Source organism: Ciona intestinalis, chromosome 9 (assembly GCF_000224145.3).
Source record: "Ciona intestinalis chromosome 9, KH, whole genome shotgun sequence".
NCBI classification, from domain to species: domain Eukaryota; kingdom Metazoa; phylum Chordata; class Ascidiacea; order Phlebobranchia; family Cionidae; genus Ciona; species Ciona intestinalis.
Genome location: NC_020174.2, coordinates 1,093,960 through 1,105,698, shown reverse-complemented (window position 1 = coordinate 1,105,698; position 11,739 = coordinate 1,093,960). Strand labels below are relative to the sequence as shown.

Genomic DNA, 11,739 nt, shown 5'->3' with positions numbered 1-11,739 from the left:
AGCTATGACCATACGGTTTAATAATTCTTTGCATGTTTTTTGTTTACTATCAAATGAGACGAGAAAATGGAATGAAAAGGCGTCCCATCTTCCCCCACCCTACTATATATATTTGTTTTAAATATGTCAGTTTCATTAGAAACACATTTATATCTACAGCAAATCTAAAGTTATGTGACATTGATTGTGGCCCAAATGGTCAATGCGATTACATCAGTGGTGAATGCGCTTGCAACACTGCATTTACTGGATCCAACTGCACAACAGGTTAGTAAAGATAACTTAATGTGTTTAAATCCACAATCTATAACGTGTAACATGCCAATATTGACATCAACCCGATTTGTCTGTGGATCCCAGTGTAAATAAAAAAATTCCTTCTATACTAGAGCATTTCATGAATAGTAGTCGCTTAATTGTTTTGGTAGCAAACAATAAAAAAAAAAACATTAAAGAATTATAAAACCGCATCCCCCTACGACTCCCGTAAACCGTTGTTAATCGTTTAAAGCACAGTGAGTATATTTAGATATTGATTGTAATATTATGCGCTAAAGGTGTTCCATCTTTCCCCACCCTACTATGCACATAATTCTATACAACATACGATTAATTCATACGTGGTACATAACAACTTTATACATGATCAATGTACAAAACATCTTACCCACCAGGTGTGGCACCCGATCCTGAATCGTTTATGACGTGTATTCAATGTGACGGTGACGTCACTGGTGCGTCATGCGAAACCAAGACAACCGGGACAAACTGTCCGAACCCTTCTCACAAGTTTTGCTCAACCACAGAAACTACAACATACGACCCAAGTAAGAATGAATGAATGTAACTTTCTTATCGTTGCGTGTCAAGACAACGACAGTCGTTATAACACTGATGGGGCCCTGTTTCACACACCTCATCCGCGCTTACGAGTTATCACTTATGTAACTTTGGGATTGGCCTGTTTCTTTTTGTATTTTTTAACGTATGGTTGACAATTTAGACAACCCGTGTAAAAGAATAGCGAGTAACAGCAATTGTAGTTATAGGTAGGCTATCTTGCTTAGGGACAAAAACGCCCACAATGATACCAGTATATAATCGAATCTTAAATCGTAATAAGGGACTTTTATCGAGTATATTATAACCGATAAAGATTGTTTACCTGTTCTGGACGTTACACAAATTCCATTGTAACCTGTAACACGGAGCGTATTATTTCTATCTTACTTCCCTTTTTTACGATTACGCTGGAATTTCATTAACAGCTGCTGTTACGTCATAGTATAGTCTCTTAGCATTTTTGTTTCCAAGCAACGACCGCGTTAAGACGTTTTTCTTTTATGTTGGAATGGCAAACGACGTTTTATGGCTTTATTGGTTTTCCTTTAATACACACCGCAAGTAAACAGAAGAGAGTAAACGTAATGGGAAATTCTCGACGTGCGTCATGTTAAAGGAATCTTTCCTTGTCAACCTATATAGACTATATTATTAACCTTCGTAGATAAAAGGCCTTTGGGTCATGCTGGCCGAAATTCCAGCAGACGCTATTGCTATAGCATGTGATCTCTCCCCCGGATAGAATAGTTTGTGCGCATACAATGTTGAATCAAATGGTAAACACCACTGGCCTAAATCTCTGGTCCCATTCCATAGCTTTTTACGTTGCAGGACATCGCCCACGTAGAATTAAAAATTCAGCCGCGTATCCCTGATATTCCTATATAATTCATTATATAGTTTGATTATATTTATTTTACCTATATAGCACCTGCTTTAACTGTTATTACATCCGGTGTCGATCGTAAAATGTTATTAGTCGGTCGATTCAATTCATTCTTCCATGCTACTGATAAAGACAGAGTTTTGTAACAAATTCAATTATAATAAGTTCAAGGGTTTACCAACTTGAACTAATATGTTATGTTTGGTTAGCATGGCATTTTAATCAGTGAAAGTAATAAATGACCGGCGATCAAATATACGCAATCTTAAAAAGTTTGAGAAACGTTACAGCTGTCACTTTATTAAATTTTATATTGTGCTGCGATATTGTGGGTATTCTGTTATGCTTGATAACAGAAGTTTTTCAGACGAAGGAACTTTAAATGTTAAACTATTCCATCTCTCTTGGTGTAATAGGCCAGGTTTGACCAAAATCCAAAGTTCCCAGCATGCCTCCCTTATACCCATATAGTGATCGTAATATACACTATATACGACTAACGTAACTGTATAGCTGCACAGAAACGTTTTTATTTAACCGATAACTTTATTGTGTGTTTATTCTGTGTAAGTGAGGTCCTATACGTCAAGCACTCTATAAGATACGAAGAATATAGACATAAGTTAACCTGTTACCCAAACTATCTTGATGTTTTTAAAAACTGTTTATCGGTACAAATAAATGTAATTAAATTTTCACACCATTTTTCGTCTTTTCAGATGGCAATGAAGTTAGACGTGTTATTGTGAAGGGATGTGAAACTACCTACATTGCTACGAACCAGTGCGCCTTCTCATCCCGCTCCGATAATCTAAATGTAAACGACATCGAATATACATGCATTTCAACTTGTGATACGAACAACTGCAATACTTGGACACGTAAGTTGTTTTACAAAGTTACTGTTCATGTTTGTATATTCATTTTACAACACCCCACATATGCCCCCGGTTAGCGTTTTTTTTACACATTTTTTAACGTCCCAAATCACCGAAGATAGTTTTAGTTTTAAACCGGAACGTTTAAAAAATTAAGACATTTATGCTAAATTCCTTCTTCTTTGCTGTTTTAATTTCTTATTGTACTTAAAGAAATAAATAAAATTGATTTGTAGTTTCATTATTTTTGCCATTAAAACTATAACCTTACGTACAGTCAAACCACTTTTAACATATTTGTACTTTAGCTACTGGGCTCACGACTGTAAAGCAACCCCTACAATGTGTTATATGTAACTCTGTCGATAACGCCAACTGCAAAACGGAAACAACTCGTTCATATTGTCCATCATCGGCTACTTATTGTGACGCAACAGTTGTTTATTATTTATCGGAGAATAATGACGTCAGATATCAAGGTATGTGGTAACATCTTAGGAAAAGTACCGCAGTTTGTTTAATCTATTTTTTGACATATTTTGCTTTTTACTGACATAGGCTATCATGTAAAGGCTAATATTTTAGCCACCCCAAACAATTATATTTGTTTCTGTTTTGGTAATTTATTTCTTACTTTTAAAAGATAGTATAAGGTGGGAAAGACGGGACACATTTAGCACATATAATATTAAAATATACTGATCGTGTTTTAAACAACTAACAACAGTCTATAGAAGTGGTGAGAATGCAGTTTTATAATTCTTTGAATGCTCTTTGTTTTCTACCAAATGGAACGAGAAAATAGCATGAAAATAAATCCCATCCTACCCCACCTTATCATATATTATTTAGAATCAAACTTAAAAAATGAATAAAATTGTATAAACTTGTTTGTTACAGTTGATCCCTATGTTTCCATTATTTCTGTCACGCGTGGCTGCGCAACCCAACCCGTCACAGCTCAGTGCACAACAACAGCTGTAAATGACCAACCAAATTTGAAAAAAGTCACGTGTCAGCAAACGTGCCTATCCGACGGCTGTAACGTCGGATGGCGTAAGTATTTTTAAATTTATGTATTTGCTAAACGTTATTGTCGCTTGCTAATTATTAAATAAACAAATATTACTTATTTGTTCTTTCGTGGTGGCGAAACGACTTTTATAACATGTGTGGTCTCTTTCACACACCTAATTCCCGCTTACGAGTTACTGTTGCTTACACAACAGTGAGTTTGATTCTTGCTCTTTATATGGACATTAAACAGTTTATATAAAGCAATTTCTCTTTGCGTGTTTTTATTTATAAACATATAATATGATTATTGTTTATATTTAAGCTGCAAGACCTCTTTGTTCGCAATGCAATTCAACCCTCTCCACCCGATGCTTTCAAAGCCCAGCACCGCCATCTAGCTGTCAGCAACCCTACCATGAGTTTTGTACGATCCAAGACAAGAATCGGAATAAATATTCAGACACAAGTTGGTTCGGTTGTAGTAATATAAAGTTCCAATTAAACACAGTATTTTCATACACCTCATGCTCATCGTCGAGTTATACTGTTATAGCATACTGGGTGTATTATCAATTTATCATACACCAGACATACATGTTGTTGTAATTAACACCTGATGCTTACTATGTTGACTTGTAACATGGGTGTCTTCTTATGCACCAGACACACACGGTGTATCCATACACCTCATGTTCACTGCCATAATGATTGTCTTACTTACTTATTAAGTTCAATTCGCACAGGCAACACCTTCGGTTACCGACGTACTATAGTAAGAGGTTGTAGTTATAACAACATTGGAAACGACTGTGTTGATGTCAATTATGGAGATGTCACTTTGATCAATTGTAACAAAACTTGCACCACTAACAACTGCAACCTTGGATCAGGTAGTGTTTTATTATAGTGCTCTTATTTGAATTCGATTTGTATCAACTGTGCCTGCAAACGCGGCCTGGTAAACATACATTTTAAAAGGCTACTGGTCGATTGTTGGTAAAACATGATATTCATCTTAGACCACAGTTTTTTATCCGTTACCTATTCATTTGTTTTTACAGTCAAGGATTCGGCGACTTCATTACACCATGTTTCGTTTACAAGTCTTGTTGCTTTGATATCAGCAATGATGCTTGTATCCTAGTAGTTTTAAGATCTTCGTGTTGCTACTTATTTTATATGTAGAAAGGGTTATAGTTTTAATTCTAATTATTCGTAGTTGGTTGCTTTTATTGGATGAAATTAGAGCTGTACTTTAACCAGACCCCACCAAAAAGGCTCGCGGTAAACGCAAGCCACTGAAACAGCAATGGAATAAATTGTATTCCTTTGGTATGCAGTATAACATAAACCTATATCGCATATTACTATAAGAGTGCGTTATTCCATTGTAACCCCACATGACTCTTGACCATGTTAAAGAAAGACGAATTTGAATTACCAAAAATATGCAAAATGTCTGCCACACGGCAGTTACTAAAACATTACATTCTTTTAATTATTTACACCAGCAACCACAGTCATAACCGTGTTTAATTTCAATCATCAAATAAAATACCTTTTTATTAAGTCGTGTTTAATTTAAGAGAACCAGTCAGTTTTTGAAAGTCAATTTCACTACAGTCGGTATAATACGGATTCTAGTTAAGTCCACTTATATCCAAACGGTTTCCAACTTACTTCTATATTTACAGATTAGAACCTAAATACCATGGTAGCTAGATTACTATACAGTAATGCACCAAAATTTTCTTATGACCAAATTTGTAATGAAATGTTTTATTTTGAAACCGTACGTGGGCGCTAGCGAGCGCCAAAGATGGTATTATTGGGCACGTGTTACTTTGTTTTTAAACGTGACAACATGTGTGTTTATGGTGTGAACAGGTTTTTGCACCTTTATGTTGAAAAAGGAGTGATTTTTTTTTAAATTTTGCTAATATATTCGCTAGTTTTCAATGTATAAAACTAGAACACAGAGTAGTGTGTAAAAGATTTAACGGTTTTTACTGCTATGTTTTCAATCCATCTTATTAACTTTGCAGCAGAATATTAGGTTAATTGGTATCAGCTTTAATCTGTTTGGTTAAATTAAAACCATCATGCCAAGGATAGACAACGACATTAAACTTGACTTTAAAGACGTTTTACTTCGTCCAAAGAGAAGTACTTTAAGAAGTAGAAGCCAAGTTGATGTTTCTCGTCACATCAAGTTTAGAAACTCCGGGCAAGTCTATGTTGGGGTTCCTATAATGGCTGCTAATATGGATACAACTGGAACCTTTGAAATGGCTGTTGCGTTTAAAAAACACGACGCATTTGTAACCATTCAAAAGCATTATTCACTAGAGGAATGGATACATTTCTCCGAAACACACCCAGAGTGCTTGTCTAATGTCGCAGTCAGCTCTGGAACGGGAGAGAAGGATTTTGAATCCATGTGTAATATATTGGAAAGGGTTGAAGGCATTAAGTATATTTGTGTGGATGTTGCTAACGGTTACTCGGAGCATTTTGTTGAATATGTGAAGAGAGTTCGGCAACAGTATCCGAAACATACCATCATGGCTGGCAATGTAGTCACTGGGGAAATGGTGGAGGAACTTCTTCTTGCTGGAGCTGATATTATAAAGGTGGGAATCGGACCTGGATCCGTTTGTACCACACGTAAGAAGACTGGGGTGGGATATCCTCAGATAAGTGCCGTGATTGAATGCGCAGATGCTGCCCATGGGTTAGGAGGGCATATTATATCAGATGGGGGGTGTACTTGTCCAGGGGATGTGGCTAAAGCATTTGGTGCAGGGGCTGATTTTGTTATGATTGGCGGTCTGTTTGCTGGTCATGATCAATCTGGTGGCGAGACTATTCTTAAGGATGGTAAGAAAGTGAAATTATTCTACGGCATGAGTTCGTCAACTGCCATGGAGAAGCATGTGGGAGGTGTGGCCAACTATCGAGCTTCTGAGGGTAAAACAGTGGAGGTTCCATACAGGGGTGATGTGTCTGCTACCATGCTTGATATACTTGGTGGTGTGAGGTCTACATGTACATATGTAGGGGCTTCAAAATTAAAAGAACTTAGCCGGCGTACAACATTTATTCGAGTTACCCAGCAATGGAACCAGATGTACGGGAATTAATTAAAACTTTGTTTAAATACAACTAGTGTGAATTCACTAAGTTCTTGTGGTTGATTCAGTTTAAATACACAAAATATTTTTAATACACGACACAATGAAAACATGACACAATTTGTACATTGTCGCTGCTGCTAGTTATTTATTGCAATATGTGTAACTTTCTCAAACAATGGTGCCAAGTTTAATAATTACCCGATCGTGTACTGCGAGTATAAAACATTAAAGACATTGTTATTTGTCACATCGCTGTAACTAAGCGCTTGATAGCAATGTACAATTAAAGTGAATAAATCACATTACAACTGTAATTTTGCAAGAAATTTTGATATTGTTTCAGTTAAATTAATTTCTCAGTGCTTTTAATCTGAATTTCCAAATAAATTTAATTAAAGATCACTGTATAATGTACTAGGGGTCTTAAGCATGAAGTTCTATTGTTTTGCAGGGATAGATTTATTTAATCAGGGTCACAACTTGTAGTGATAATGGCTTCTGCCAAGCAAACTGCAAGGATCAGAGTAATAGATGGCCACCTGGTAAGTATTGCTATGTGGACATGGGTCCTTAAATAATAAGGCTGGCTTGCTAACTTTTGATTGGTCTTGTATTTTTTATTATAACTGATTTATTACCATAATTTCAGCAACACAATAGTAAATCTAGTTGAAGTATCTTTAGTGATCACCTGCACTTAAGTATGGTAAAAAGGTATACAAACTTCGTGTTATGGACTAACTCTGTTCTACACCCCTAGTCCAATGGTATGGCATGCTAATTGGCCAAGGCATATAGAATTATATATAAATAAATCTAGATGGCAAACATAGAATCACTTTTTTGAAAACTACATTCATTTTATAGAAATCCAAACCTGTCACCTCACTCCACTCAACCCCACCTAATGGATTGAAATACACAGTCGATAGTTGTCATGTGTTGTCAATGAAAGAACGAGAGTTTTTTGAGGAAAACGGATTTTTCGTTGTGAAAGGTTTGGTTGACCAGAAAGACTTGGATATTTATAGAGAAAGGTTCAAACAAATTTGCAACGGAGAGGTAAGAAAGGGATTACTATGCCATTCATTTTACACCTTTTCTTCACAAATTTTCACCTCCAGTATTTTAACAAGTTTTTAAAGTTTGACAAAAAGGGGTTCACAGCCATATTGCTGTATCTATACCAATCACTGTATTATCTGTAATATATATATTGATAAACAACGGATGTTATAATCTGTGGTCTGGTATGGTTTTGCTAGTGGTTTCTTGTTGAAAATGCAAAATATTGTTCTTTCAGATATTTAGATTATTGTCTGATTTTTGTTCCATGCTAATTCAGTAGTATTAGATGTTATTAAAAAATGATGTATAAACATATAATATTTAAATAACATTTAAATAAATAAATAAACATTTATGCATAGATACCAAAGCCAGCTGGTTTGATCGTAATGAAAGATGTGGCGATTGCCAAGTCTGAATACATGCAAGGGGACAGTGCTATTACAAAGATACAAGACTTCCATAGTGACCCCGTGTTGTTCGAGTATTGTTCGCATGAAGGGGTATGTTCGCTTTCTATTTATTATGTGTATATATATATATTTCATATTATGTTTCATTATCTAAACTTTAACTTAGTCAGTAGCAAGCTGGGGAAATGTAATATTTTACACACTGTTATAACAATGGTTGCAGTATCTTGTAAATTTTAAGCAGTAATGAATTATATATATAGTAGGGTAAGGGAAGACGGCACCCCGTTTCATTTTACTTACTCTTCTCATTTGGTACCAAACAAAGAACACATAAGGAATTTAAAACCTAAAAATGTTCCATATTACCCACACTACTATTCTATAAAATACTGCTGCTGTCAAACCTAAAAATTATTTTCTGATAAATAATTAGCCTACCATGTTTCTGCTTTTTCATTGTTTATAAAAAATTAATGTTTTTCCTCAGATATTGAAGTATGCTGAACAATTTATTGGCAAAGACATAATGGCAATGCATACAATGCTTATTAATAAACCACCAGATCCAGGTTTGAATATGTGATGATTTGAAACAGTCATTACCAGACTGTATCACTTTTATACGCGCTCACTTTTATGAGTTGTGTAGTCTGCGGTGCCACGCCAAATTTGAAATAAGAGAGTAAAACTTTGCAACAAATAACAATTATCACCAAAACATTCCACCTCATGTATATATAACATGTTTAAATATATGTTTAATATTTCAATGTAATCCCAGCTTAATTCAAAAATCGCTTTATACTAAAAAACCCCTATTTAATCAAAAAGATTTAACTTTAATCTTGATAATTGAACTCCTTGACCTGTTGACGTGACTTGAACATTACATGTTTCATCCGTTCATAGTCCTTGTTTGCTGTTAAACAACAAATCATGTTGTAATGCTATGATGATGAATGATAAGTAAACATTACTGATGTGATGCACTTTATAAACTGTAACATATCGAACTTGCGTTTTTGAAGTGACAATTTGTTAATGTGTTTTGAAACAGTATAACAGTCAATTTTTATATATTATGTATATATTTTTCTCTAACAACAAAAAAAAGCTTAACAAAGCAGGTTTTTGGGTTAAAATGTTAGACATTCTCAAACCACTAAAAAAATGCCACAATTAGTAGGCTATAGTATTTATAAATAACTATCCTTTAAAATCATGATGTATATTTCTTAAATTTTGTCAAACTAGCAAACTTGATTTGCCGCACCAGACATCGTGCAACAATGTGTGTTAAGTGTAAAGGTCACATTTAACTTCAAGGTTATAGCATATTAAACGCAAATAGATGGATAGCGTGATGCCTAGGGCTTGTCTTATAGTCACGCTGTGCCCTTTTGGTAAAATTCCACAAGAACCGTCGTAAATGTCAGCTAGTAGTATCTGCATAGGTTAGCATATGAATACTAAGTCATTGGATGAAACCAACCTTTTTACTACTTTAAATAATTTGTGCATTTACAAGTTGAAGTTTTTTTGGAAGAATGTTTTTAAAGGGGCCACCTCTACATCCCATGAACATTGATTTAAAACCTTTTTAAAAATCTGAACTTGTAATAATAATATGACTGCTGTGCAAAACAAACAATTCAATTTCAGCTGTCATAATATATATAATTAATTAATTTAATTGGAAAGTTTAACCTTAATTGTCACATTTAGGTTCAAAGTCTTCACGTCACCCCCTGCATCAGGATCTCCATTATTTTCCGTTCCGCCCAGCTGATCGCATTGTTGCATCATGGACGGCCATGGAGCATGTAGATCGTCGTAATGGTTGTCTTGTTGTGTTGCCGGGAACACATAAGGGGAAGTTGTTACAACATCAATATCCTGAGTGGGAGGTATGTGTGTATGGTGTGTTGGTCTGTTTTTTCTTGACAATGAGCAGGAGGTGTATCATGTATGAACACACCATGTATGTTTGATGTATAAGAAGTCGCCCATGCCATGTTATAACTTGACAGTGAGCATGAGGTGTATGAATACACCATGTGTGTCTAGTGTATAAAAAGACACCCATGTTATAACTTGACAGTGGACATGAGGTGTATAAATCCATCACGTGTGTCTGGTGTATAAGACGACACCCATGTTATAACTAAACAGTTTGTATAAGGTCTTATAGTGTAAACCACCAAACATAATCCTAAACAATAATATAAAGGGTGGAGTGAACAAGATGTATCACGGGGTCCGAGATTTTGACGAGAACTCTCCACGTGTCCACCTAGTGATGGAACCTGGGGACACTGTCTTCTTCCATCCTCTACTCATTCATGGATCAGGAATGAACACCACTAATGGATTTCGCAAGGTTCGTGTTGAATGTGATGATGGTATTGCTTTTATTTTTTTGTGAGGGAACACAAATGTTCTGTTTCCTGCACCTTGTGCTCGCTTATGAGTTATCATCGGTATATAACTTTGCGGTGATTAGTTTTGGAAGGATTTTCCAAGGATACACTTTCCAACAATGGTAGGAGCGTTAAGCCTCAAACTTGTATCCGCTTGGGCAGAGGCATGGACGGTAACTATTGTACCGCAACGTACATTCCTTTCAGGCAATTTCATGTCATTATGCAAGCAGCCATTGCGAGTACATTGACGTGAAAGGTACAGTGCAAGAAAACATTCAGAAGGAAGTTATTGAGATTGCAAGGAGAAGGCTTGGTGACGATGTTCAGTTTGAATTCCAGGATATCTGGTACATGAAGGGTAGACTTGTACACGGAGAGAGAGTTAATTTATAAAAAGATTAATGCTGCATTTTGCTTAAACCTATACCAAGCCAGCCTTTTGTAATCTTGCTTTTAAAATAACCTAAAGAAAGAAAAATACCATCCCATTTACAACTGTTTCTAATGTTGTCTAAATAACTAAAACTGATTCATAGTTTATGTTTTGAGGCTCACTGAAATTCCTAAAGTTCAAAAGTCCTTATGTTTTCTAGTCTAATAGATCTTTAATTCCGAATCAAGAGTCCCATGTTAAGTTTTCTGTTAAATAATTTCTTTAAATGCCATTGAAATCGTAACTCTGTGATTTTGTGTTCAAAGGTGTCTTAATTTCTTCTGTAGTTTATATATTTGTTCTAATTAAAGCTATGTATGCAATTTAACACTTGTCAGTATAAATGTAGCACTAATTGCAAAATAAAGCTTAATTTTCTAACTGTGTTGTATAGAGTGTAACATGCGGTACTACTCCTGTTTTAGGAGCAATTTTCGTTGCCTTGTTGTTCATAGTTTTAATTGTTTTCTTCAACACTACTGTATGTAATGTCGTTCTGTAATTTGTAGCGAATAACTTATAAAAGTTTTAATAAATTTTGCCAAGAAATGTAAGATTGTCTTATTTTGTGTGAAATTGAACTTTACTGTAGGGTAAAGATTATAGATTGTTTAGTACGTAATGTGAAACTTTTTATA

At 35.2% G+C, this 11,739-nt stretch overlaps 3 protein-coding genes across 3 annotated transcripts in view; all 3 read left to right on the top strand.

Annotated features, from left to right (window-relative positions):
- The window catches only part of LOC100177746 (cell death abnormality protein 1), a 6,977-nt gene extending 1,784 nt beyond the window's left edge, over positions 1-5,193 (top strand). The window contains exons 4-11 of the mRNA XM_002126138.4: positions 160-267; positions 675-827; positions 2,449-2,610; positions 2,916-3,086; positions 3,508-3,663; positions 3,947-4,090; positions 4,368-4,514; positions 4,686-5,193. Of these exons, the coding sequence (XP_002126174.1) occupies positions 160-267; positions 675-827; positions 2,449-2,610; positions 2,916-3,086; positions 3,508-3,663; positions 3,947-4,090; positions 4,368-4,514; positions 4,686-4,768 (1,124 nt within the window). The 3' untranslated portion in view covers positions 4,769-5,193. The remainder of the gene's footprint in view (positions 1-159; positions 268-674; positions 828-2,448; positions 2,611-2,915; positions 3,087-3,507; positions 3,664-3,946; positions 4,091-4,367; positions 4,515-4,685) is intronic.
- A 202-nt stretch (positions 5,194-5,395) lies between these two features.
- LOC100182436 (GMP reductase 1) lies at positions 5,396-7,212 on the top strand. Its single transcript, XM_002125900.5, has one exon. It carries the CDS (start codon positions 5,727-5,729, stop codon positions 6,765-6,767), a length of 1,041 nt encoding a protein of 346 aa, XP_002125936.1. The 5' UTR covers positions 5,396-5,726; the 3' UTR covers positions 6,768-7,212.
- LOC100180098 (phytanoyl-CoA dioxygenase, peroxisomal-like) lies at positions 7,190-11,655 on the top strand. Its single transcript, XM_002125808.5, has 7 exons — positions 7,190-7,303; positions 7,629-7,823; positions 8,192-8,332; positions 8,733-8,814; positions 9,971-10,152; positions 10,476-10,625; positions 10,873-11,655. Exons 1-7 carry the CDS (start codon positions 7,253-7,255, stop codon positions 11,059-11,061), a joined length of 990 nt encoding a protein of 329 aa, XP_002125844.1. The 5' UTR covers positions 7,190-7,252; the 3' UTR covers positions 11,062-11,655.
- The last annotated feature ends 84 nt before the right edge of the window (positions 11,656-11,739 follow it).